The sequence below is a fragment of the Neolamprologus brichardi genome, chromosome 9 (assembly GCF_056152115.1).
Source record: "Neolamprologus brichardi isolate AB-2024 chromosome 9, ASM5615211v1, whole genome shotgun sequence".
NCBI lineage: Eukaryota > Metazoa > Chordata > Actinopteri > Cichliformes > Cichlidae > Neolamprologus > Neolamprologus brichardi.
Window position 1 is genome coordinate 33,543,097 of NC_142112.1, and position 26,387 is coordinate 33,569,483.

The 26,387-nt window shown below is 40.6% G+C and overlaps 1 protein-coding gene across 1 annotated transcript; it reads right to left on the reverse strand.

The window, feature by feature from the left end:
* Positions 1-742: 742 nt before the first annotated feature.
* On the reverse strand, positions 743-26,100 carry avl9 (AVL9 cell migration associated). The gene is made up of 16 exons (XM_087846318.1): positions 25,882-26,100; positions 21,737-21,857; positions 16,099-16,184; positions 15,193-15,264; positions 13,787-13,876; positions 13,627-13,693; positions 13,491-13,531; positions 13,367-13,405; positions 12,249-12,318; positions 11,491-11,966; positions 11,047-11,181; positions 10,744-10,963; positions 10,253-10,370; positions 10,108-10,161; positions 2,783-2,871; positions 743-1,723 (listed from the first exon to the last, which is right to left on the reverse strand). Exons 1-16 carry the CDS (start codon positions 25,963-25,965, stop codon positions 1,596-1,598), a joined length of 1,890 nt encoding a protein of 629 aa, XP_087702444.1. The 5' UTR covers positions 25,966-26,100; the 3' UTR covers positions 743-1,595.
* Positions 26,101-26,387: the final 287 nt, after the last annotated feature.

Below are 26,387 nucleotides of genomic sequence, written 5' to 3' on the forward strand. Positions count from 1 at the left end.
CCAAAATATCCTGGAACAGCCAAGTTAAGCCAGTTTAAGTAACATTGATGGGTTTTTTTACACCAGCTTTTTCTTTAGCTGTTACCTAGCTAAAGCTAACATTTGCAATTAAAAAAAAATTCTGTTTTTCTGGTAACAGCAGCAAAATAATTCAAACAAAGTTAACTGCTTAACTTCATTTAAATGGTCACATCAAACCAACATTTCTCTTTGTAACATTAGTGTCTTATGGTCATGTTAATCGTGTTCACATATTAATTCCTAGATTTGCAAAGATTTTAAAGATTTAAAGGTCCATAAACTTTCAAGTCATAAACACAATGTTGTTATCACAACGACTTGGAAGTCTGAAGTTCCATCTGAAAGGAAAGAAATCTGAAATGTAATTTTACATTTACAATTACATTTTTTACTTGTAAGCTAGTTGAAAAGTAAAGTAAAATTAGCCAATTTTCAACTTTTGCTTAAAAAAAATGTTAGACTCATCTTATTAAATTCTTCTCTTTTTAAAAACAATATTCAAAAAAATGTCAATCATTATAACTGCATGTTTTCTAGGAAAGCTTGTTTCTGACTTTTTTACTATCCATAAATTAAAATTTCAGGTTAGCTTCTCGAGAGGAGTCGACATTTGGAGTTGGGTATCTTGTAATTTCAACTTAAAAGTAAATCAAAAACTTTAAATAATACCGAAATTTTAACTTACTTTTCCCTGGCTATGTTTGTTTGTTATTTGTTAAAAAAAAAAAAAAAATCAAGCAATCAATAATGTTGCTTATTATATTCTTTTTCTCAAGCTAGCTAAAAAGTAGCATTAGCTTGCTAAATTTGATGATGTTAGCGACTATTATAAAGAAGTTTTTGTTTTGATTTTTTCATTTAAAATCAGTCCTGTTAAATTAAAAACCATAATTTGGATTCATTACCACTTGATTTGCTCTTGTAAGTGATTCGTTATATTTCACGCTGTTACTGCATTAACCACAATGTTACCACAGGGGACTGGTAAACGGGATCCAGACTGCATTTAAAATGTGTACCATTAAAACTTTCAAGGGACCACAGATCATGCTTTTCCATTCAATGCTGTGACTTATGTTTTCTATATATATTTTACTTAATGTCATTTCTCAGCAAAATAGTCACCTTTTTAGACAAACTGTATAAATATGCAGCACAGAGTGAACACTGCAAACCCCAAAACAGCATCTCTAGTGTCTCACAGGAAAGCATCCAGCAATACAAACGGCAGCAGTGAGAAAGAGGCGGTCAGACATAATAATGCAACCTGCTGAATTTTCTGGCTTTGATCAAAAGCAGTGGCAGTCGCTGCCTCACAGTGGTTATGGACTGTACAGGTAACACAAAGGCAGTGTCTTCCTCCTTGTGTGGGATGCGCCCCGCAAATATGATGCTGGAAAAAAGTGCCAGAAACACCAACTTATGGCTGTATATTTCAGACGGCTCTCATTTGATTTTGAATAGAGATTTACTATCCTTCATGAAACTAGCGCTCACTCTGTCGGCCCCCAAGCTTCACAATCAGAGGATGAAACAGAAACAGAGTCAATGAGGATTTCCGGGGGTGTCAGTTGTCACGGTTTGACTGCAGTGGCAGGTTCAGGACAGGCTGGGGTGGACGCTGGTGCCGGCTGAGCCAATGTGGAGAACCAGGTGGACATGGCCGTCTTGGCGCTGGTCAAGGCTCCTCCCACTGACTGACCTGAGAGTGGAAAATAGAGAATTTCACTTTACTTTTTAGTTTTTCCTACAGTGACACCAGAACGAATTCTTACAGTAGACATTTGATTACTTAATAAGGGCAAAGTCATGGTTACAGTTAGGTCTGTTTCTACAGTTTTTTATAAAACTTCATTCAGTTTGGTATTTAAACACTTAAAAGCATGCTGTGTTTCACAGAGATCAGGTAACAGTCTCTGAAGAATACTCAATTTCTTTACCCTTTAGAAACTCTTGGGTTGCTTTTGCGGTTTGCTTTGGTTCATTATCACTTTGTACTTTACAGCTTGGTGTTTACCTTACAATATAAATTCCCTTGAGAGCTACTCTTGTGGTAATTTGGCAGTGCATAAATAAAAGCAAGCTGAAATTGAAGTGAAGCTTCCATTTCCTGGTTCCATCCCATAAGTCAGGGGTGGGGGAACTCCAGGCCTCAAGGGCCGCAGGTTTTAGATGTGTTTGATCCAACACAGCTGATTTAAATGGCTAAATTACCTCCTTAACATGTCGTGAAGCTCTCCAGAGGCCTGTTGATGAACTAATCATTTGATTCAGGTGTGTTGACCCGGGGCGATATCTAAAGGACACTGGCCCTTGAAAGCCTGGAGCTCCCCACTCCTGCCATAAGTCTTTCAAGTCTTATGTGGCGTTCCTGTTTTTGAGTGTAACTGGTGGTTTTTGTCCCTTGTTGTCAACTTTCTGTATTTATATTTGCCTTTGACAATGATACGCACACCTCCTCAAAAGTGCTTCATTTGGTTGTATTTTGTAAAAGGTTTTTCTTAACCATGGAATCTGTGATCATCCACTTCAGTGGTTTTCCAGGCCTTTTGGTGTTGCTGAGCCAGCCCGTCTGCTTTTTAGGAATGTGCCACATTGTTGGATCTCTAATAGATTTATTTTTCAGCCTTATGATGGCCTACTTCACTTGTACTGTCATCTCTTTGGGGTTCATACTGAAAGCTGAATTAAAGCTCAAAGTTTGCACTTTAATGTTAACTGGTAACAGTCTGATCTGGGTTTAACTGAGCCGCTGCCTTACCGACTGCCTTCCCAGTCTGGACTACACTGCGACTGGTTGTCATCATGGCGTTTCCGATCTTCTTCCCTCGCTCGCTGTTCTGCACCGAGCTGCAAAGAGAAAACAAAAGGTTCACGAACGCCCAGAACAAGCAGTCTCTATTTTCATCTCCCTGTCTACAATCTGACACTAAAGGAATTCTTCCTCCTTTCCAGGAAAGAAACCACATAAACGTGCTGTTGCTAAATGTTGCACAAACCTGTTAAAGAGGATTATGTAACAGCAAAGCGACTGAGCATCAGTCACAGGTGGTGAATGTGATGATCGGAGCTGACCCAACAGCGGAAACGAGACGACTAAGTTTCACAACAAATGTAGGGCTAAATGCGGCCGCGCCTAGCTTTATCTGAACAGCAGCTTGGCGCGAATCCAGCATACAACCTTTCACGCGGATCCCCGCTGACCTGACATTCAGCAGGAATCTCGCTCCTGCATCATCTGGGCAAACAGCGGCGTTGTTAAAAAAGACGATGGGGATATATGTCAGCAGCTGCAGGGAGCAGACGTCTGTCACTCAAGCCTCTAATCAGCCGTTATTTCATCTGAACACAAACTCACTGTCGAGTTTACTACACGTGAAAATCAAACCAGAGGCCCGCAACACCGAGGATGCACTTACAAGTGATGTCGGGAAACAAAGCTACCACACATGAAGATTACATCACTGGATTTCAACACACTCACATATGTTCTGTGAGCCAACAAGTCTCAATTTGTCTTATTTATGTTTATGTTAAATAAAATGCTTGAGGAAAACAAGAAAATCTTTAAGACGGAGAATTTAATGAATATGAAGGCAGGTTCTTGCTTTTATTCTCCATATTTATGGCCATATTTAACCTAAAAGACTGCGATTCAGACTATAAGTCTGCAGGGACTTATTAAAAAAGGTTTTTATAAAACTTTTCAGCCTCATATAACTGATTTTTTCCCCCAAAATGTGTGAAATCGTGACTTTCTTCCTCAATAACTTGTTACTTTTTTATGCTTCACTTGACTTCTTTCTCTTCTAAAGTTTGAGGTTTTTTTTTTAGTTTTTTTAAATTGTCAATTTATGTCTTAATAATGATAAATTTGCAGTCTGGGAATTTTTCTTGTCCATCTTTGGTTTATTTATTAACTCATTTTTAAAAGTTCAAATATGTGAGTTTCTTTTCCTCATAAATTTGTGACATTTCTGTCTCCCGGGAGCTTGTCATGTCATTGGTAATACACATCAAAGGGCAGAGAAAAGAAATTAAATCAATGCAATAACTGTGAATATTAAAGCAAACATTTAAGATTTCCACTAAGAAAAACTGCTGCCAAGATTCAGAGTGGCTCTGAGAGGCCTGCAGGATGTAAAGTCTACATATGAAACCTAAAACCAAACAGAAGATGAGACGTGTGCGTAGTGCCATCATTCCTTCAAACCACACAGAGCCAGAGTAGCATCAACGTGACACCGCTCGCCGCAGAAGCAGAGCAGAGCGTCAACTTTGCGGCATCTTGGAGTCAGACGGCTGTCCTGCTGCGCCGTCGCCTGCAAGTGGATCTGCCAAACAAGCTGCGGTTGCTAAGCCCATGTTGCTAGGATCAATAATCCAGCTTTGTGGCTGCTCATTTCCTCGGCAGGAACCTCTCCTCGCTGTGCTTCTTTTTGGCTAAAGTAGAGGATCTGCTGACGGACAATCCCAGCAGTGCAGTTGGTTCACGCAAATTAAAAAGCAACCGAATATAAGTGAGTGTAGAAGTTTCCTAAACAAATAAAATAAAATCTGTTCGTTTTATATTTTCAGCACCCCATTTGTTACCATCACCGACTCAACAGTGCCACCAGTAGTCAAATTAAAAAAAAAGAAAAATCTGCAAAGCTTGCAAAATTAGCAGCTGTCTTTAATGTTTGGATGGTTGTTGTTGTTTAATCATCTTTTGTATATGACTGTAGCAGCACATTGTTCCCGGGGTTTTTTGGAGACCATATTTAGTATAAATCTAGAAAAATAAAATATATCAGTAAGGGTAAAATATATGAGTAAGGGACAAAAGCACCATTAATTTATTTATTTATTTTGGTCTTGCAAACATGTCCCTGTTAACAAAGGCTTATCCTGATGTAAGTGTCTAACGTCCATTAGCACTGCTAACAATTCCTGTCATGTTGGATTTGAGACTATTTTAAACATTCTGACACTAAACAACCCATATGGAAAAGAAATAGTAAAAACTACATGATTTACTCATGAAAGTGGCCACTTTCTCATTACTTTCATATATTGTTTTAGTAAGTATCCAAAACATACAAGTTTCATTATATAATTTTTCAAGGGATCTTATATCTGTTTTCACTCGTTTCACACAAGACAGATACAAACTTTATAAGATTTATATATATCTTTTCCATATAGGAAAGCTTTTTTTAAAAAAAAAAAACTCCATATAATCTCCTTTATATTAATGTGGGTTAATTTACCATCACAGTCGTCTGTTGACATGTGCTGTTATGACAATTTCTTATGGTAAAAATGTGTCCGAACAATAATTTCACAACTTTTACATTCGTTTCATGTAGAGAAACTGTGGAAATATGCGGTTCCTTTGTTTTGATATTATCGGCTTTGATTTCATATTAACAAGTATTCCTGTAGAAAATATGATGTCAAATTTGAAATTTTTTTTAAAGTCTTAACCATGAAATAATTGCAAAAAATTATTTTTTCAGAACTGCGTGTTTATTGAACCTTCCGATTGGTCTTTAAAATAAATTAGATATTAATTTGCATATATGAGTGTTCATTTGTATCATATTTGCTACAGCGGGCATTTTTTGTAAGTTAATAATTACAAAATATATTGTGGAATTTATTTTGGTTTTTCAGTGGGAAAAAAGAAAACCCAGAAGACGATTTGCTTTAAAGGGTTCATTTTGAATTTGTCACTTTTTCCTTATAAAATTTGTTACTTCTTTCTCACAAATAATAAAACAAAAGAAGAAACCTGTGATTTCTTTCCTCATAAGTCTGTGGCTTTTACCTTGAGAATTTCTGGCATTTTTCTTTTTTTTTCCCTTCCAGGAAAATGTTGCAATTTTTCAGTTAAAAAAAACAACAAACAAACAAAACTTTTTTTTTAAAAAAAAGAATTTGAGAATTTGTTACTTTTTCCTTGCAAATTTGTCTTTTTTTGTTAATTTGTTCCTTGTTTGGTACACGAACAACTGAATTCCTGATAAGTCACAAGTGATCCCATCTGGATATTTTTAGCCACTGAAGCCTGGTCGCTTGAGGGTTAAGGATGGCTCTTGACACTGGTTTAGTGGTTTATGTGTATTCATTACACATGATTAAGTAAACCTACTTAAGATCTTAAAGCTCACATATGATCAGAAATACATCAAAATTAGAGGAGTATTCGTTTAATACTAATGAATACTAATGAACGAGATCCAGAATCACGGTTTTAAATGTTTTGCTCGAGATGAACAGCAACACTGGAAAAAATCTTAACTTTGAATGTGTTCAGGGGAAATCTGGGTGAAAGAATGGAAAGTTTGTGGCTCACATGTAAACCTGCCACCCAGTTTCACACTGGTTTCCAGAAAGCCCAGAGCTTCTGTGTGCACTCTCCATCGAGCTGACTGACCCAAAAAAACAGCTCCTTATATAGCAGAGCGCGGTACGCCAACAGTAATGAATCAGTGTGTGCGTGTCTCTGCAGCTCATCACATGACTCTGTTTTCTGAGAGCATCTCTGCCACCGGCTGCTTTTTGTCCAATGCTGATGATGAGGGGACATGAAAAGAGTTGGCCTTTAGTAGCCCCCTCCTGGTGCTTCAATAATACACATGCAACACAGCACATTCACAAGGAAGTCAAGCGTGGCACTGAGTCTTTCTCTTTCTTTAATCCAGTGATGAGCTGAGTGGAGTGCACAGACTCGGCCTTCTTTTAAACTTTCCCAAGCAGTGGGATACATCAGGCTCGTCACCGTCTGCCCCACTAACCCCAGTCCCCCCCTCTTCCCCAGCCGTGATGTCTCAAGTTGCAGTAAAACAGCTCTGTGTTTACCGATGCAGGGAAACACAGGGGGAGAGTTTTCTGCTGATTCTCCAGCTGATGAGAAGCACCGAGGCAGCTCTTTGGGGTCAAGAAAATGTCCCGAGACTGACGGACACCAAATAAATAAATAAAAGGTCACCGATGACACATGTTACTAAAGAAAACAACAAGCTTTCTTGGTATGATAGAACATTTTAATATGCTGTTTTATTGGCTGGTGTGACTCATAGCTGTCTTGGCCGATAGAACGCAGCAGGTTGCAAAACACTTGTGACTTCTAATCTACTGATTCATGTTTCTCAATACAAATTGTCCTCCTGGTTTTGTTTTTTTTAATCTTTTATGCCTGCACATGAATTTCCGCTTCTTATTTTTCTGACTGAGCACAATTTTTCAGCTGCACAGTCTCATATGTACTGATATATGTTCACAAAATGAATATTTTCTACAATTAAAAGGAGAAACAGGAAGTTGGGGGGATTGGGTGGTGAAGTGTTCACACGGTTCACACCAAAGACCAGAGTTTGCGTCATTTATGTCAGAGGTTTTTGCATTTCTACTTGAAGTTTCCAAGTTAAAATACTAAAATTACTAAACATCTTCATAATGCTACATTTTCTGTGGGAAAAAAGACGATTTTGAAGACTTGGTTATGTATAGAAAAAAGTACAGCGCACACTACTCATGTTAAAGCTCTGTTTTCTTGGTTGCCATGGTGATACTAAAGCATCTTGACAACATGTGTCCTGCAGACACTAAACATACTTCCTATTGGAAGACTGTTTTTATTTCACAATAAATAAATAAATATAATGACACAATATGTTCTCACAAACACAAATAATTATCCTGTTTTTTGTGACTATTTAAATTTTTTGCTTTGGCTTCTTTATACTTAATATTTTATATTGCATGTGTAAAAATACTCGTTCAGTGTTTCTATTGTGTTTGTTTTTATTTATTTTCTACTAAAAGATAACTCGCGCGTGCTTAATTCAATAACTGTAATACATCGGTGACCTTTTTCATTTAGTGCCACTTGATATTTGATTCTGATGTCTTTACGGAAATAAACAGTTGCAAAGATTTTGTTCATAGTAAACGGAGATGTTCACAAATCTAAATATAGCAGCCGTACTGGAAGCGCTCCAGAGGTTAACGGGAACGTGATCCTAATCGGGACACCTGCCAAATTTAAATCAAGTCATTTCTATGGGCCGATTACCAAAACATCTTACTGCACAGTCTAAAGTCACTGCTCCGACTGTCAAAAAGTATTTTAAAAATTATCATTTATGATTTTTTTTAAATTGTAAAATATGTTTTATTATATTTTATGAATTTAATTTGAAATTTTGCTAATTTTACATTATTTTCAATTTATAAGTTTCATAATTTAAGACATAAGACAAAGTAAATGTGCTAAAAGTGCGCGGGGGTGTCTGTTAATCTAGTAGAAGTCTCCTGATTGGACGCTGTGCAGTTACACTAATCTAACCCTGTGCTGTTTGTCTATCTGTGTGTTTGTTTACTGAAGCATTACGACAAATTTCTCAGGGGCCATGTCACCGAACACCAGAGGGTAAAGCGAGAACACTGGGTATGACAGCCAAGCAGATCCTACCATGAAGCTAAGTTAGGGACCGTGTGTGTGTGTGTGTGTGTGTGTGTGTGTGTGTGTGTGTGTGTGTGTGTGTGTGTGTGTGTGTGTGTGTGTGTGTGTGTGTGTGTGTGTGTGTGTGTGTGTGTGTGTGTGTGTGGTGGGAAGGCGTTTATCTGAAGCGTAACCCTAGACGCGGCACTCCAGCTGTGGACGGAGTCGCCTTTCATCCACACTTCCTGGAATGAAACTGGAGCCGAGGCTGAAGAAGTCTCTGGCTCCGTTTTTGAGAATGAAACTCACTCATAATTAATGACTCCGGCTGATATGAGACCCTCGCTGCCACCGCAACCCCCGACCCGAGTCGACTCTGACCGCTGAGCTGCCATCCAAGCGACGCGCTGCCTGCTGCTCCTTGTCATATACTGTATTCATAAAGTATTCACAGCTGGGGTGTTTGGGTGCACTGAGCCTGACAGCCATTGGAAATTTAATCATCAGTGGGTCTAAAAACAGACGCTAAAATTTTAAAAACACATTCTTCAGAGCTGCGAGTCTCAATCTCCCATATTTTGACTTATTTTTACTTCATTTGGCATTTTAAGGAAACACTGTTTTTTCATTTCCAGCTCCATATTTTCATCCTTTAGAGTAACAATTGCATGATTCAAAGTTCAAAATAAACTTTATTTATTGGTGCAGACTCTCATATTATTGCTCAACAGTAGAAAACACTGAAACTGCGTTTAGAGGAATCTGAAGCCTGAACCTTTGGCTCATAGGGTTTACCTACACAAACGCTGGCATTATTATTTGTAACTTTGGCCCTTTTTTAAAAATAAACTGTCAAGATTTTTACAGTATAAATATATCAACTTTTGCATGTGTTAAAAATTAGACAGCTCCTTCAAAGTAAAAGCTAGAGGATTTAGCAAAAGTGGGAAGGATACCTAAAGCGGTACCTTAGGAAAAGAAAACGTCTGGCAGGGGGAACAAACAAGGAGAAATTATCTTAAAAATGCTCAGAATGTGCCTGGGGGGGCTGGGGGGGGGGGGGGGGGGGAATCTTGTATCACATCATTGAGAAGACAAGTGGAAGAAGACCTGAAGAAGGCACATGTGAGGAGAACCACTCCTAGGCAGACCCTGATACACCCGCCCAGCATCTCAGCATATATGCATAACATAATGGACCCCTATTGATCTTGTACCTAATAACACAAGCCAAGGTGTGAAAGTGGGTGTGCGTCACAATCAGCCAAGGTTTCGTGGGACCACCCTATTATGTGACAAGGCGGGGCAAGGCGGGGCAAGGTCTCACAATGATACTCCTGCATCCTGCAGGTGTCACTTTACAAACTCTGTGTTTGGTTTAATAAAAAGGGAAAGTTCTGCAGATAGTTTTTAAGCAAGGCTTTAAAGACAGGAGCCCCATACTCTCTCTGTCTCTCTTGCTCCCTCTGCTGCTGCAGCTTTGACTTCTTCTAACCACCACTAGAGGGCAGCAACATACACGCTCTGAGCTGCAGAAAACAAGCGATGGGGTGAAGCTTCACCCTGCATCTTATCTGCTATTAAAACTAGATACAAACTCCTGATTTTTAGAAGAAAAAGAAAATAATAATAAGATAACATGAAACAGCACTCACTGCGAGAGTCGTAGCTTTACGTCGGCTACGCTGTACTGACCCTGGAACGGATGTCTACAACGAAGAAGATGGCATCGTGAAAAACAAATAAGAAACATTCAAAAGCTGCAGGTAACAGAAGTCGGTCGCTCTCCTGTCCACCTACCCTGGGGTGACGGCGGTCATGCCGGGGTGCTTGTTGCTGTACCACACCCGGTAGTTGTGGGTGATCTTCCACGCTGTGATGAAAGGTGCCCCGTAATCTGCCAGCAGCCGCTCGCTATCTGAAAGGAAGAGATGGGAAACAAAGACATCAGTTACATGCAATATGGCAGCTCCAATCCTGACTAGTAAGGCATCTAAACAGGATTTTTTAAGTTGTACTAGTTGGAAATAAAGTTAAAACCAACTATCAGATGTGGAAACAGCTGGAAATGCAGGACAGATTTATTTATCCCGCTCGTCTTGTCTCTTTCGGGGGCATTTTCACACATTACTCTGTCTGTTGTGATTTAGTTGAAGACATTAAACCTAATATAAACGCCCCGTCCATTTCTAAATGCGTACAAGTGTTTTATGGAAGCGTGTGATTGCTTGTAAGAGCCTCTCTAGGTGTTTATTTTACAGATTTATTGTGAACAGTTTTGATTGTCTCACCTTGCTGTAATGCAGAAGACAGTAAGGAGTGAAGGTAGAGGGTGAACTGGGCTCTGATCCACTCGTCTCCACCCTCCCAGCCCGTCCCGTCCAGGAAGACATCGTCGCGGTTCTCCGTCACGTGTTTCACCAAGTAGTCGGCGAAGCGCAGGTCTGCAGTGGTCAGACTCACCATCTTTCTGAGCTCGGGGTCTTGGATCTGGATACGAGCTTCTTCCACCTGAAGCAGTGAAGTATTAAAAAAATATTAAATACTTACATTTTAAAAAGTTAATACAACAGTTTTACACACACGGGACTTACTTCGACGATGGCGTCACTGAGGTGCCTCTGCTGACGGAAGAGGATGTTGGTTGCTCCGGCGACAAAGCCTCGCACCGTCACGTCTGACAGGAGGTGATGCTGCTGCAGCGCCATGTAGGGCAGGCACAGGTAACCCTGGAAACAAGAAAAGACAAAGGTGGCTGTGTTTATGACAGCCGTACACCTGCTCGTCTCCACCCAGCTGTCTGGGCTGAGATTTCACTGGTTAATTATTAACCAATATTGATAAATTATAAAGTTGTGAAGAAGACATTTCTAATCAAACAGGTGAAACAGGAACAGGTGTAATCAGGGTCACGGAGAAAACTTCAGAAAAGACTCACAAGAAGACGGCAATCGGCAAAAGTCCTCTCAGATTTAGGTCTGAGGTTTGCACCACTTCAACGGAAACAGAATTTTTAACAGATTAATCGCTGCTGTTACCTTAGTGAAGATGGCAAGTGGCAGGCCGTACTGATCCTCCTCCAGACCTGACACCAGGCCCTGGGTGACCCCTCCCTGACCGGTGACTGCCTGCGGCTGCACTGTGATCGGCGTTCCGGGTTTGGAGTCAAATGTTTCCAGGAGCTCTGGCTCAGTCTCAGAAGGTGCCTCTTGCGGTCCACCTTCGTCCAGCACGCTGGGGTCCAGAGTCTCCCACTCGCTCTCGGAGGACTCGGGAGAGATGCGTGAGGGCGGCTTGAGGTGGTGATTGTTGCCCTCTGAGCTATTCCCAGAGGATTCTGTGGCAGGCTGGGCCGTCTCCACCCCGAGGTCAAGGGCGGAGCCATCGATGTCGGTGACGGACACAGAAACAAACTCTTCGGCACCCGAGACACTCTCCACTAAACTCTGGTCCTCTGACACGCTGCTCTTAGGTCTGTAGTGGGACGAGTCCACCAGGCCGTGTTCGATCATGCCTGCACGAATGTCACAGCAAACACGTTCGATCAGTCTACTACCACAAGTGCACCACAGGCTGCAAAGCCTTTCACACTGGAAGAGCACAAAGATATTTGCAGGATAGGTTTGCATAACATGAATGTGTCAAACTGGAACAAAAATAATCAATAAAATGAAACAAGAATCCAAAACACAAAAACAACACAAACAGTTTTGTTAGAGAACTCCTGTGCCGGGTGTCACAAAGCCCTGATTCAGAAGATCAGTGTCAGATCTGTCTTCCTCTTGGAGTTACTGACCTGGAAACAGCGATAACACTGTCATCAGAGCTCCTACTAGTCTGTTGACAGGAGACACGTAGAAAAGGACCTGAAAACACGAGCAAGAAGAAAGAAAAGAGGTGAAAAAAATGGATGAGCAGACATGAAGGCAAAACAGCAGAAAAACACTGAAAAATGTTTTTAAAAACACAACTAATACACACACACACACACACAAGATCAACAATTTAACATTTCATTTAAATTGAACAGGACTTAAATGGCAGTAATGGAATCAGCCTTAAAAACGTATTAAGTCAAATAATGGAGGGTGGACTTCACAGCAACTAAGATCATTAAATATTTAAAAATGGACGAGACACACAGAATTTAACAGGAAGTGTATAAAAGACTAAAACAATTAATAAAGGAGCCAAAGGGTCATCCCATGCCAATTCACAGTGGCTAAAAGCTTCCAGCAGACATTTCTTAATAGAAACTGTGCAAAACTTCAGGTCCCTGCTGTCAAAGCAAACTGGAAAACTACCTGAGCTCGATCCTTTAAACGTTTTAGGATAGATATCCGGTATGATGGGTCTATGAATATGGATGCCTAAAAAGATTTGTAAGTCTGATCTCGGACATCAGATTTGGAGACTTTTAGAAAGAAAAATGTTGCAGGTTTAAAGTAACTTGGAAGAGGAGGAAGAGGGAAGACGTGGGTAAGACTAAGTTTAAAATATACAAAATTTTTGGAAACATTTTTCAATGTAGGCACAGGAACTTTTCTCAAAAGTCTAAAAATAGAAATAACTACAAATCAGAGACATCAGAGATGCACCAAGCTTTTTCCAACGTGAATCTGTCTCTGTGATTATCTGCCAATACTGAGCACCACTCAACTTAAAAAGCATACTGATCAATATCTGAATCCCAAGTATACATTAACATTATATGGTTATATTTAGAGCAAATATAGTGGAAATGTTTGTCTAGAAAAACTGGGTCAGGACTCTCTTATACCTGAAAGGGACTGAAAGGAGTCGTCGGGAAGCTAAAAGAGCCACATCATAGAGGCCTCGTCTTCTCTTAGAGCCAGGAAATTACCAAATTATATGAAGAAAAGGGGAAGGATGCATCAAAGTTTGAATTCTCACCTTCTTTTCCAGCAAAATGAGCTTAAAGAGGATGAGAGCCTGCAAAGATTTAAAAATAAAAAATGTAAATAAACAGGATATTTTGTGTGGATTTTAGTGCTTAAAGTAATCAGATTTTCCCCACCTTGTGTCTGAAGTGCAGGATTAGATCTCTCGGTGACATCCCTGATGGGAGAAAAACAAAATGTTTATGAAAAGGATCAATAAAAGCTGAGATTTGTTGTTAAACCCTCCTGTTATCCGACAGATCTGGCAAGTACCCAGATAAACCTGTGATCCGTCCAGAGCTGAACCCCTCAGAGAGCTGTTCATGTGGTCGTACAGTTCCTGCAGCGAAAACAGGAGGTGAGCAAGCAGCTGACCGCAAGGTACAAATACGACTACCTCACTCAGACAGGTTTAGTCTGACTGTTTTCTCACCTTCAGGATTGAGATCTGTGAGAAGTCTTTCTCCTCGAAGTAGGCGTGTGTGATGAGCTGAAGTTTGGCTTGGAGCAGACCGTAGAGAGGCTGCGAGGAAATGCAAACACACCGTACGTGAGTGAGTCATTTACAGTGACCCATAAAAATCCTGCGAGGCTAATTTCTGCTTTATATTTATTTAGCATGGGTGGGGACATCCTTTGTCTCGATGCTTTTCCTTCTGCCTCTGTTTTTCTCCCCCACTCTACAGTTGGCACTGCTAAAAGAGGGCCTGTGGTCCCCTCCCTAAAATTGTCTTGTCATAGCAACATAACCATGTGTGGAAATCACAACAGGGACAAGGGGATGCTGATACGCTTTTTCTGGGAAAAACAGTGTTTTTCCCCCTCAATGAATCCCTGTAAATGATGTTAAATAATAGAGGTGGGAATCACCATACATCCCACGATACGATATTATCACAATACTTAACGCACGATACGATATTATTGCAATTTTTTAAAATATTTTGCGATATTCAGATTCTGTACATAAAGGTAAATTTTATCAATATTCATTTTATCTAATATCAAAGTCTCACACTCAGTCTTTCTCTCATTTCAGTTTTATTGTTGACAAACTGAACGGTTTGTATTACAGTCTAGTCCAACTTATATATAACTTATATTTATAGCTATTCTGAACTATGCAATTTATGAAAACTATGCAGCCCCTTCAGCAACTGAAGAATTTGAAAGTAAATTAAAACAAAATATAATTTTACATTAAATAAAAAAGTTTTAAACTTAATTAAAATAAAACATGTCTTAAATTAAAATAAGTAAACTGTCATGTTTATTGCTGCCATAAAAAAGTTAAACACATTTGGACAGTGAAGGAATGTCAGGATTCTTGCTCAGAAAAAGGATCAACATGCTCTGAAGTCAGAGCAAAAATTTGTAACAAAATATCGATTTCTGCTGTCCCTGTATCCATACATTATTAGCAAACAAAATATCACCATGCTACACAGTATCAATTTTTTCCCCCACCCCTATTAAATAATTCATTCCTATGTATGGGGAGAAAAGGAATACCCTGGTTTGCCTCTGATTATTACCTCATAAGAAACTGAAGTTTCTTATAAAGCCAAAAGACTTAAGGGTAAAACATAAAACATTATGAATCTTAATTCTCAATGGTGACACATATATAACATTCAGACACATATAGATCAGCAGACAGTGACTTTAGAGTCTAAATGAGGAGGCCACAGTGCGGGGAAATAAAAACATCCTCTCTACACGATTTCCTTCCACTTCTCCACGTGAGCTCACAGCAACATTTTACGGCCCACTGACTTAATTTAATTTTTAGACTGAAATTAAAGCTTATTAAATTAAGTCATCCAATGACTGACTCACCACTCGACTGAGGACACAGACGCTCTTCTGAACGGTCTCCCTGGTGACATCAGCCTGCCGGACCTTTAGGGCCTGAAAGACGAGCAGGAAAAAACAATCGTGAAACAAACTTCCCTCTTTATGCTCTGCTTTAAATTGATGCTGCAGTTACAGCGCAAACGGTTTGGGTCAGTTTTACTAGACTCAATGCAAACAACAGACACAGCTTTGGGTCTGAAAAGTGAAGCAAATGCAGAAACCTAATAATGCACATTTACATCCTATAATGACAATAATAGCCAACAGGCTGCTAGGGTTAGGGTACCATGGCTACCATTATTAGGACGTACGGCTTGGAGCAGAAAGGGAAATTGAGAAGAGAGTGTGATACGATCTGGCATGGTCCACAGCTCTACCCGAATGTTTGAAGTTATTAAATGTGAAACTACAGACCTCTCATCACACTTCACGTCACCCTTTTCCTGCAAACGTAGCAGCTCTGTCTCTAGTTTTAGCCACTTGGAACTAAAACAGCTCTTTCTTTCAGGCTTTTGGGACGAGGCAATTCAATTCCACTCAATTGTATTTGTATTGTGCCAAATCACAACAACAGTCGCCTCAAAGTGTTTTATACTGTAAGGTAAAACCCTTCAATAATACAAAGAAAACAGAAATAATCAACTTTGGTGGCTATTAAAGAAATGAGGAAGTTTAAGGCACATTTCAAACCTTGCAAACACCTTTTAGCAGTAGCTGCAAATGACATCCTACCAGGCTCTTACAAAATCAGTAAAAACATTTTAAAGAATATATTTACATAAACTGCCTGGTTCTCCACCCATGTCATGGGCGTAGCTTTCTGTCATAGAGCTGCTGCACATAGGTGCCTGCTCATTAAAGTGTGCCTACTGTCGTTCATAAACTGACCTTTGCTTCTATTTGACGATAACAGGACACTCCATAGACACACTTTGTGTCTCCACTGAGAGGCGGCAGGTGAAAATACACAGTGTCTGCAAACCAACAAAAAAACACAATCACATTATTATACCACATGCTAAAGGGCAGAAAGAAAAGAATAAACAGCATGAGAAAAATCACTTGTGCAGTTAGATGAGACTGATATGCTTTTTCTTTTCTGTGGTAAACAGCAGCTTCAGCAAAGACCATCGATACAATAAAAACCAGTAAGTTTAGATGTGTGTTTGTGGAAGGCTGCAGTGACTGACAGCAGGTTTTCAAACCAGCTGCCAAACTGGATAAACTTGAAGGAAGCAAACATTTACAAGTTGCTTGATGATAGTTGGAGAAAAGAAAAGAAAAAAAAGCCGTTCTTCATGTTCAGATTAACAGCTCACGAGTCACGAGTAAGAGTTTGTGCAGTTTACACTCTGTTTAAAAATGTTTGCTTTAAGTTTTACTTTGAGTTCATCAGTTGTATTTGTCAGAAGCAACGTTTAAGAAATTCAGAACCGGCTTTACAAGACAGACACCTGCACATAGCCCATCAGCCAATCACATGGCAGCATGAGGACACAGTTGAGACAACCAGCAGAAGTTCAAACTGAACATCGGAAAGAGGAAGAAAGGCGATTCGAGTGGCACTGGATGTGGCATTGTATGCAAAAGAGCATCTCTGATGATGTGCACACAAAAACAGCAGCAGAAGCCCACAGTGGGTGTGACTCCTGACAGCTAACAACATGAAACTGAAGCTACAAAAGCTCACAGGCTCATCAAAACGAGACACTAAGAGATTGGAAAAACATGGCTGCATCTGATGGGTCTCAATTTCTGCTCCAAGATTCAGAGAGTCGTATCAGAGGGCACAACAGTCATTTTAATATTTCAATAATCAGTTAACGCCATTCTTGCAAGAGGAAAAAAAGCATATTAGACGTAAATGCTTATTAATTGTGCTGCGTTTTGTGTTGGGGGTTTTTCAAACACAATTTTTGTTGCAGTATTTTGCAGAGTATGTTGTACATTGGATGGATTTCCTGCCATCTAATTGGACACCACAGAATGAAACTCAAGGCAGCAGATTAGGCACGGCTCTAACACTGAAGATTACATTGAGAGCACGTTGATAATTGTTTTATTAAACAACAATCAATAAACATTTTAGGGCTACTGAGAGCTGAGTATCAACAAGTTTTGGAATCAGCAATTTTTTAATGACCAGAAACAATAAATGAAGGATGACTGCATTTGAGAGTCATGTTGAACTATTTCGGTGCATTCAGGGACACTCTGGACATTTGAATAAATAAAATCTTTGCTGCACTAGACGTCCAAATTCACATCATCCTTTTAAGCATTTTAAAACTTGTTTGAAGCAGAGCAGCTACGGAGGCATTTACATAAACCATCTGCGCCCCCTGGTGAGGTCTTCATTGGATCCGCTGCAGTTTGCTTACCAGCCAGGCATTGGGGTGGAGGACGCCATCATCTACCTCCTGCACCGAGCTCTGACTCACCGGGAGAAGCCTGGAAGCACTGTGAGGATCATGTTCTTTGATTTCTCCAGTGCTTTCAACACCATCCAGCCACGACTTCTGAGAGACAAGCTGGAGCTATCGGGAGTGGACCAACACATGTCCCAGTGGATACTGGACTACCTCACAGGATGCCCACAGTATGTGAGGACACAGGGCTGTGTCTCTGACACGCTGGTCTGCAGTACGGGGGCCCCACAGGGAACTGTGCTGGCACCGTTCCTCTTCACTGCAGACTTCTCCATCAACTCCCCACGCTGCCACCTACAGAAGTTCTCTGACGACTCTGCCATAGTCGGCCTCATCACAGGTGAGGACGACTCAGAGTACAGACAGTGGACTCTGGACTTTGTTGACTGGCGTCAGCAGAACCACCTGCTGATCAACGCCGGGAAAACCAAGGAGTTGGTGGTGGACTTCTGGAGACGCAGACCCACCACACTGACACCGGTGAACATCCAGGGAGTGGACATTGAGATAGTGGACTCTTATAGGTACCTGTGTGTTCACCTGAATAATAAACTGGACTGGAGCCACAACACTGATGCTCTTTACAGGAAGGGTCAGAGCAGACTCTACCTGCTGAGGCGGCTGAGGTCATTTGGAGTCCAGGGAGCGCTTTTAAAGACCTTCTATGACTCTGTGGTGGCATCTGTCATTTTTTACAGTGGTATGTTGGAGCAGCAGTTTATCGGCAGCTGAGAGGAAGAGGTTGGATGAACTCATCAGGAAGGCCAGCTCTGTTCTGGGATGCACCCTGGACCCAGTGCAGGTGGTGGGAGACAGAAGGACTCTGACCAAAATAACATCTCTGATGGACAGAGTCTCCCACCCCATGCATGTAGATGTTGCTGAACTGCAGAGCTCCTTAGTGACAGACTGCTGCGTCCTCGATGCATGAAGGAGCGTTTCTGCAGGTCCTTCCTCCCTGCAGCTGTCAGACTGTACAATCAGAACTGCTCCCAACAAACATGTTTACATCTGCGCTGTAACTGCAATAATTTAATCAACCGATTCGCACTGCAAACTGGTTTGCCTCTTACCTGTAATTATTTTTATTTAATTTAATAACTGTACAGTACTCTCTGTTTATAGTAACTATTGTCCTTAATGTAAATATGTAAGAAAAATTGTGTATGTTTCTGTTCTGTGTCCTGTGTACTGTTTGTTTGTATATTTGTCTTTTTGGCTGCTGTTACAACCAAATTTCCCCTTGTGGGACAATTAAAGGATTATTCTATTCTATCTCAAGCCTTTTGCTTCCCAAAAAACACATTTAAAAAAATGATTTTCAAAATTAGCATAAGAGAACTTCAAAAACACATAAATTCACCCAAAAAAAACTCCAAGATAAATCATTATGATTATGGTTTATAAGGAATTCAAAAGGAGAAATTCTCATTACTGAGAGGTTTGGACTGGGAGTCCAACTTAAGGTTGAAAAATCATGTGCTTTACAACCTGATTCCTCTTCTACACTCACTGGGAGATATTTACCAATATAGAAACAACGTCAGTCATCAATCAAAAGCACAAAGATTAGAAACTGCAGCGACACGACAGCTGTCCTCTGTCATTAAGAAGATGATGGGGAAAGGAAGAGACTCCAATAAAACTTCAGGGCTCAACCGTTCATTCAGTCTGAGGAGGATTTCACAACGTGACTAGTATTTCCTCTGAACAAGACGACAGTGGGGTCACAGAGGTTAGACTGTGGACGTCACAGATTAAAGAAGAGGCAACGGCGGGGGCATCTGTGCAGAGGCCACACTCTCCGTACGTCAAACCCAACCAAGCAGCTCTGATATGCCAGGATCCAGCTCTCATGTCTCTGCTCAACACAGCAGATTCTGCTGCACTAGATCACCATCTTTCTTTTTTACTGACTGGATCTCCTGTGCGAGGATGCGACAGCTTAAGAAAGCTGCTTTGAAATAGTTTTATGAGACTGGTGATTTTCCCGTGCCAAACATGTGCAGGAGACTCTGTTTGCTTTTAGTGTTTCACAGAAGCAGCTGCTGTTGTTTCTTAATCAGTTCACAACACGCTGGAGGCAACAAAGGAAACGATCCACAGAGATTTCTCTACAGTGAAAACTGTGCGAGTGGAGCTCAGGCTGATATGTATTCAAGGGAGACTTTTTAGACTCGGGGAGACAGCAGGGGGGCTCACAGGAAGTCAGAATAATTGATCAGACGTAGCACCAGTGTAAACTGTCAAAGCTCATGCAGCAATGAGCCCTCCTGCATTAGTTACTCATTATGCAGCTGCATGTACATTATTACTGGATAATACTTATTGATTCATTAAAGCTGCAGCTGGAGATGATTGTAATTACTTTAGATACTGCTGGGCAGTTTAGGAAAGCCAAATGTAATCATGCATTCATCCATTATTTATTACACGCCTTTGGACTGCGGGAGGATGTCAGAGTACGTGGAGAAAACATTCAGGGCTCCAGTCAGGAACCTCCTGACTGTGATGCATCAGTGCTGACTACTGACCACTACACCACTGTAAACTGAATGGTACAGAGTACAAATTACAGTATTTGCTTTAATAATGTAGTAGAAAAAAGTAGAAGATGAAATAATAAGAAAGAAAAACATCAAAAGTATATTAAAGCTGTACTTCAGTAAAGCAGAAAGTACTTTGGGCTTAGCAGAGGCCAACACCCGCATGTTTGATGAAGCACAAATGCCTTTCTGATACAACTCACCCATTTATTTGGGCTTGGGCCTGGCACCACCCTTTGAGCCCTGAGGTTGTGTTTGTGTCTCCTCCCAGTCGCAAACTGGGGATTTTTCACATGTAAGTCACATGTGTAACACGCCGCATGACAAATCTGAGTAAATACACCCAGTTATGTTGCAGCAATGGTCCCAACCCAGTGACATTTGTTGGGGATAGGCCAGTGGCACTCTGCAGATATCTGCATACTACTTAAAATTTTATTTTATTAAACATATTTCAAAGAGGATGCGCCTCCCCAGGCCCTGCTCTTCTGGACACAGCTCTCGACTTGGGAAAAAACAACAATTTTTTTTATCCAGACCATATTTTAATAAACCTAACAAAGCAGTTTCTAATGATATTTAATATTAAAGTAAAGCAAGTGACCCCAGAATCCAAATCTGGGTTTTTCAGCCCTTTAAAAGTGATGAAAACTGAAGTCCAGAAACATAACTCACTAAATTAAATGTATTATTTCAAGCTGTTCCTTAATATCCTGGATACTTTTACCAATCAGTCTCGTTGTGTAACAGCAGTCTCTGTTACACGAAGCGCTCGTTTTTTCACTGCTGAATCACCGAGCTGACCAACAAACAGCTGACGGCTCTGAGCAGGAAGTGAGAACTCTCCATGCTGATGAGTGTAGTTTTTGAAGTTGAAACTACAGATTCTTGGCTCGGTTCCTGCTATTTGCCTTCACAGGTCAGCACGGGCCCGTCACATGACCGCAGCCACAACAGGCGAGCCACTCACTATCGCTCACACCCACCTCTCTGTTTACAGAAGTGACGCCAGCCTTTTAAAATCACCGGAGGACAATCATGATTTTATCACCTCTGTGAGAAGCACCTGCTGACTCATTCCCACACTTTGGAAATTCAATAACAAACTTCAATAACAGTGATTTAAACCCTGTTTTATTGGCATAATAACCAGCAGGTATCTGAAGCCTCCAATTATTCATGTTTTAGCACTTTATTCACACAAAATCTTGTCAGTAATTTGATGCCTTTTGATGAATATTACGGCCTGCTTCGTGGTACAGCCCGTCCGACAAACAGAGGACTGACACAAAGAGATAAACAACTATTCGTGTTCACATTCACATAACCAGTGACTGTAACACACGTCTTTGGGCTGTGCTAGGAAGCTCGAGAACATGAAAACTCTACACAGGCCCGTAAGCAAAGCTTCAAGCTTCAAAAGCACGTTTGAAGTCTCATCAGAAAAATGCTCCATTTGTAAACAATCTGTCAGCACTCTGCAAATGAAGTAACACCGGGATCTTTGTAAGACTTCATAAGACTTAATTACAAAGTGAGTTTGTGCCGTACCCTCCTGGTAGTTGTGTGCTCCGTCAGGAAGAGCCAGGAACGGGAGGTACTTCCACTCTTCTGGGAGCAGGTTGCTGTCATGACCCTCGTCTGGCATCAGTGGCGGGTAAGAGAATTCGACCTGAGGAAAGAACGGAGAAAGAATAACACCTCATTTAGACTGTTTTAGCTCACGCAGGTAATCTGCGAACAGACTGAATACAAATGAGGACGTTTGTCAGTTTGAAGTCATGGAAAATTTCCATCACTTGCACTGAATGACCTCACGTGTGTTTTCCTAATCATTTTACCCTCACCTCAAATGAAAACTTAATGAGGTGCAGGAGGTGCAGTTTGCCACGTCTTCTTACTCTGATGTTTTGTGCCGGACGTTTAGCTTCACTCAGGTATTTTAGTGACTGTAATCATCATAAATTTATACAGGGATGCTTCTCTAACGGCTCTAATTCTGTTTATCATAGTTATACTGTTTCCTGTATCTGGGACACATATTCTAAAATCTAATATCACTAATTATGAGCCGTTTGTGTATTAAGTACCTGTTTTAAGGCCTCTAAAGTAATAAATCTTCCTACGCCACATCTGTTTGGAGGGGTAAAGGTGGACAATGTGGTAAAAAACATCACTTTACGACAGCAGTTGGAGTTAAAAAGAAAGACGTGGCTTTCAAAGTGCTTCACAAAAGGAAAATAATTTATAGAAACCAGATTTTATTGTCATAGTGTAACATCTGTAGTTTGCATGTGGGCTTAAAATGAAAATCTAAAGTTACAAATGCATCTGCCTATTAGAAAGTTATGGTATGCAGCAGCAGCCATTTACATAATGTTGATCATTAATTTTCCTGTTTAGTTGGACGGTGCATGCTATTACCGTCTTTCCGTTAATAAAAGACACTTCAGTGTCTCTTCTGCTATAGGAGTTATTAGTAATGTGAGAATTCAGACAGCTGCTATAATGGCTCGATCATTTCACTCAGACAGGAAACCGTCCGAAGCAAAACTCAACCACAACTGTAGTGTCAGAGGCCGCCTAGAACATCATCCCAATGAAACTGATGGTGCAGAGGAATAGCCTAGAAACAGGCCTGCAAAGCAAATACCATGCACATCCTGGAAGCAGAGGATTTATGAGCAATCACTCTCCTCAAGCCAACTTGGTTTCACTGGAGTGGCAAAAAGAGATCCAACTAAATCAGAGAAGGCTTTGGATTAAGAGTAGACTCATGGGGGCAGTCAATAACAAAACAACAACAACTCAATGTGAAGAACACTGAAGACCCGATAAATGTAAAAGAAAGTTCGAAACAGATGTTTCTCACACCTTTTCAAATATTTTTGTCCAAACTTTTTGTCCAATTATTCCAAAATCTGGCCAAATGTGGTATTCAGGATAATTGAGTTTATTCCAACAACACTTTCCAGGTGATTTACTGGTCGGTCAACATTCACACCCTCACCAGCAGCCACAAGCTGTGAGTAGAGACCGAAAGAGTGTAGAGCTGTTCCTCCACATCAGGAGGATATATGACATGCAGGCATTTGACCCAGATGCCTCCAAGGTGAGCCGTTTCAGGTATGTGAGGAGACCTCGGGGGAGGAGCTCAAAACCAGCTCCTAGCATCACTTCGCACTGCCGCACACAGAAACAGCAGTGCTATCAGGTAATCAAAGTTAATTCTAATGACAAGAGAAAGAGAACTGCATGTCTCCAGCTCGTTTAATCAGCTTTGCTTCTTGCTCTACTGAGTCAGGTCCTAATTGAGGTCCCATATGTGAAAGCACTTGAAATAATTACTAACGCTCAGCAACAGTGACTTAAGTGTACCTTAGAAAGTTTCATATACACATCACATTTCCTTACTCGTGAAGTAATGAGAGAGAAGTAAAGTAATTTAACTACAAAGAATGAGTTCATTCAAATGCAATTGAATAACAAAAACAGCGGACCTGCACAAGTGGAACAGAAAACTGCTTAAAGATTAAAGTTAGATTACAGTTATAGTTTTCACACAGCTGAATAAACGACACACAGACAACTGATTGAGCAGAAGTGTGACATGTCCTGTTATATCTTAGATATCAAGGTAGCAGACGGCTGAGTTTATTATTAAACTTCACTGAGACAATCTGCAGATTTCATTAACAGTTTAATAAACTATCATCTTGTCTTTATTTTTAGTTAGCACAGACCTTAAACACTTCAAGCTGTAAGCTAATCATAGTTATATAAGAGCAGATGCTGCTGCTGCAATAAGCTGTACGTTTTACGTCCAATGGATGATGATCTGATTAGTCGACTAATCGCAAAAATAATTGATGACTAGTCGACTATCAAAATAATCGTTTGTGTCTATGGATGAAATGTCTAGTTTTGTCCCATCTCACAGTGGACCGAGCCCCACATTTTGTGGCATTTTCATGCAAATCTGTCCAAGAATTACTATGTAATCCTCCAAACAAACAAAGCCAACTGCAAAACATGTTAGGGTGCAGATTTTTAATGTATGTGCCAATGTTACTTAATGTACTGTTAAAAATAAACTTTGCAGATGTAAGGAATTAAAAAACTTTCAATGCCTTTATCAGGCTCATTTGTGCATTTTTATTTGTGTTTACATGCTTAAAAGTAAGTGGGAAAACATAAGTAAACATATTTCTGTGTGATGGATGTTCCTGCTGCATCACTAATTAAGGTTTCCAATAAAAAATACATGTAAAAGGCCTCGAAATCCTGCCAGGCAAGCAGATGGACAGCAGGTGAATAAGAGGAGGAGGGCGGTTGTGAAAGAGACGCTGAGAAACGGATTAAAGAGCCAGGAACCCAATCTTGTGCCGCCCAGCAGGAGATCGCTGACCCTTATCCGATAACCTCCACCACCTCCATCCCCGAGTGCAGGCCCATTAAAGGCAACAAAGACTGCACACTGGGTGCTTTATCGGGGCTCTGGTCTCATCTTTACATCAGGAAAACTGCTGTTTTATCTTTGTGCTTGAGCAGCAGCTGTTTGCAAAACCGCAGAAAGAAAAACAGATGGAGAGCGGAGACAACAACACCACCACTGAGGAGGAGGAGGAGGAGGAAGTTCAGTGTGTAACTGCACATTTAATGAAATTTGAATCAGCAGCAGAAGAAGAGGAACAAAACAACAATGAGAGAAAATTAGAATGAGTAAAGCGGGGGTGTTAAGCTCACTTTACATTAACGGCCACACAGAGTTTGGTCTTAGGTGATGATTTGTCAGACAAATTATTTTCACAATTAAACAACTGCTACAAATGTGAAATATTGTAAACCTCCCTGTTGGAGGGCCAAAGTTTCATATGTAGTAAAAATCCTTAAAAAGATAAAAATAAAATAAAAAGGTAAACACTGAGTGCTACTGCCCCTCAGCAAGCTTCTGGAAGTTAGCCAATCAAGAGACAGCAGGCTTAAACGGAAGGGGCTCTTTAAAGAGAGACTTTGTTTCAGGCAGAGAATAAACTGACAAGTCCTGTAAAGGGCCAGTGCAAGATCGAGCAGGAGTTTTTAAAACTTTTTAGCATGTAAATCCGCTCAAGTGCAGTCCTAGAATAATGAGTCAGTAATGCCTTCTGTCTGTCTTGTCAGCTGGGTACAAAACATATTTTTCACTTTTAAACAACAACTCCTATAATTGTGACAGTTTCAAGTGTCTTCTTTTGACCAAAAAGGCCCTAAATATTAAGTAAACAATGACATGAAACCTGAACTGATTGATTAATCGGCTTGTTGCTCCATTTTTGTGCATACCCAGATACAAGCAGGGTCCAGGAGCAGCGATGATGAGTATGCTGCAGCCTGTGATGAAAACACTGAACTGTTGGCAGCAGGGCTCGTGTTATATAACCCTGTGAGCCCACAGCAAACAGCTGATCTTAACCCCTCTTCACTGACAGGGAAGCCAGGCAGTGAGAAGTCTGTAGTTTTTACTGTTTTTATGTTTAGAAATGTCCGCATTACTGCAGGACTGTGCATGCGCTGTTTAAAAAACAAGGGCATAACAGACACGTAAGCTGACACTCGTACCGTACAGAAGTTTAGTGAAAATGCACCTTTACGTCAACTCGATGTGAGGACTCGGTTAGCAGTTAGCCGATGTTAGCTGGGAGCATGGGTTCACGTACCTGGCAGCCTTTTTTGTGGTGAAATCCAACCACCACGATGTGCAGCACCGGCCCCTTCCCTTCGTCTCTGCCCTGAGGCTCCATCCCCGCTGCTGTACCCGCAGTCTAGCGTTGTTTTAGCTCCGGAATTGGATGTAAACACAGCTAACCGAGGCCGACTTTTCTGTCTGTATCTCCCTGAATATGTGACACAGACAGACAGCAGCACAGCAGTGATGATTTTCTCTTCCGCTTAGTCCCCATTGGCCAAATGGGCAAGAGCATTCCCCGCAGCGCACTTCCGTTTTCGCTTAGCGAAATTTAAGTTTTAATTCGCTGTTGACCAATATAACATAATATAATTAGATAACAGTTAACAATTATATTGAGTGTATTTTTTTTTGTCTTAAGCAGGACAGAATGAGTTTAAAGGCTTTAAATGCAATCAGGCTAAAGTTCTTGTGGAAAAAGTAATGAGTTGACTAACATTTCCTTCATATTTTCCTTCATTTCAATCTGGAATTTCA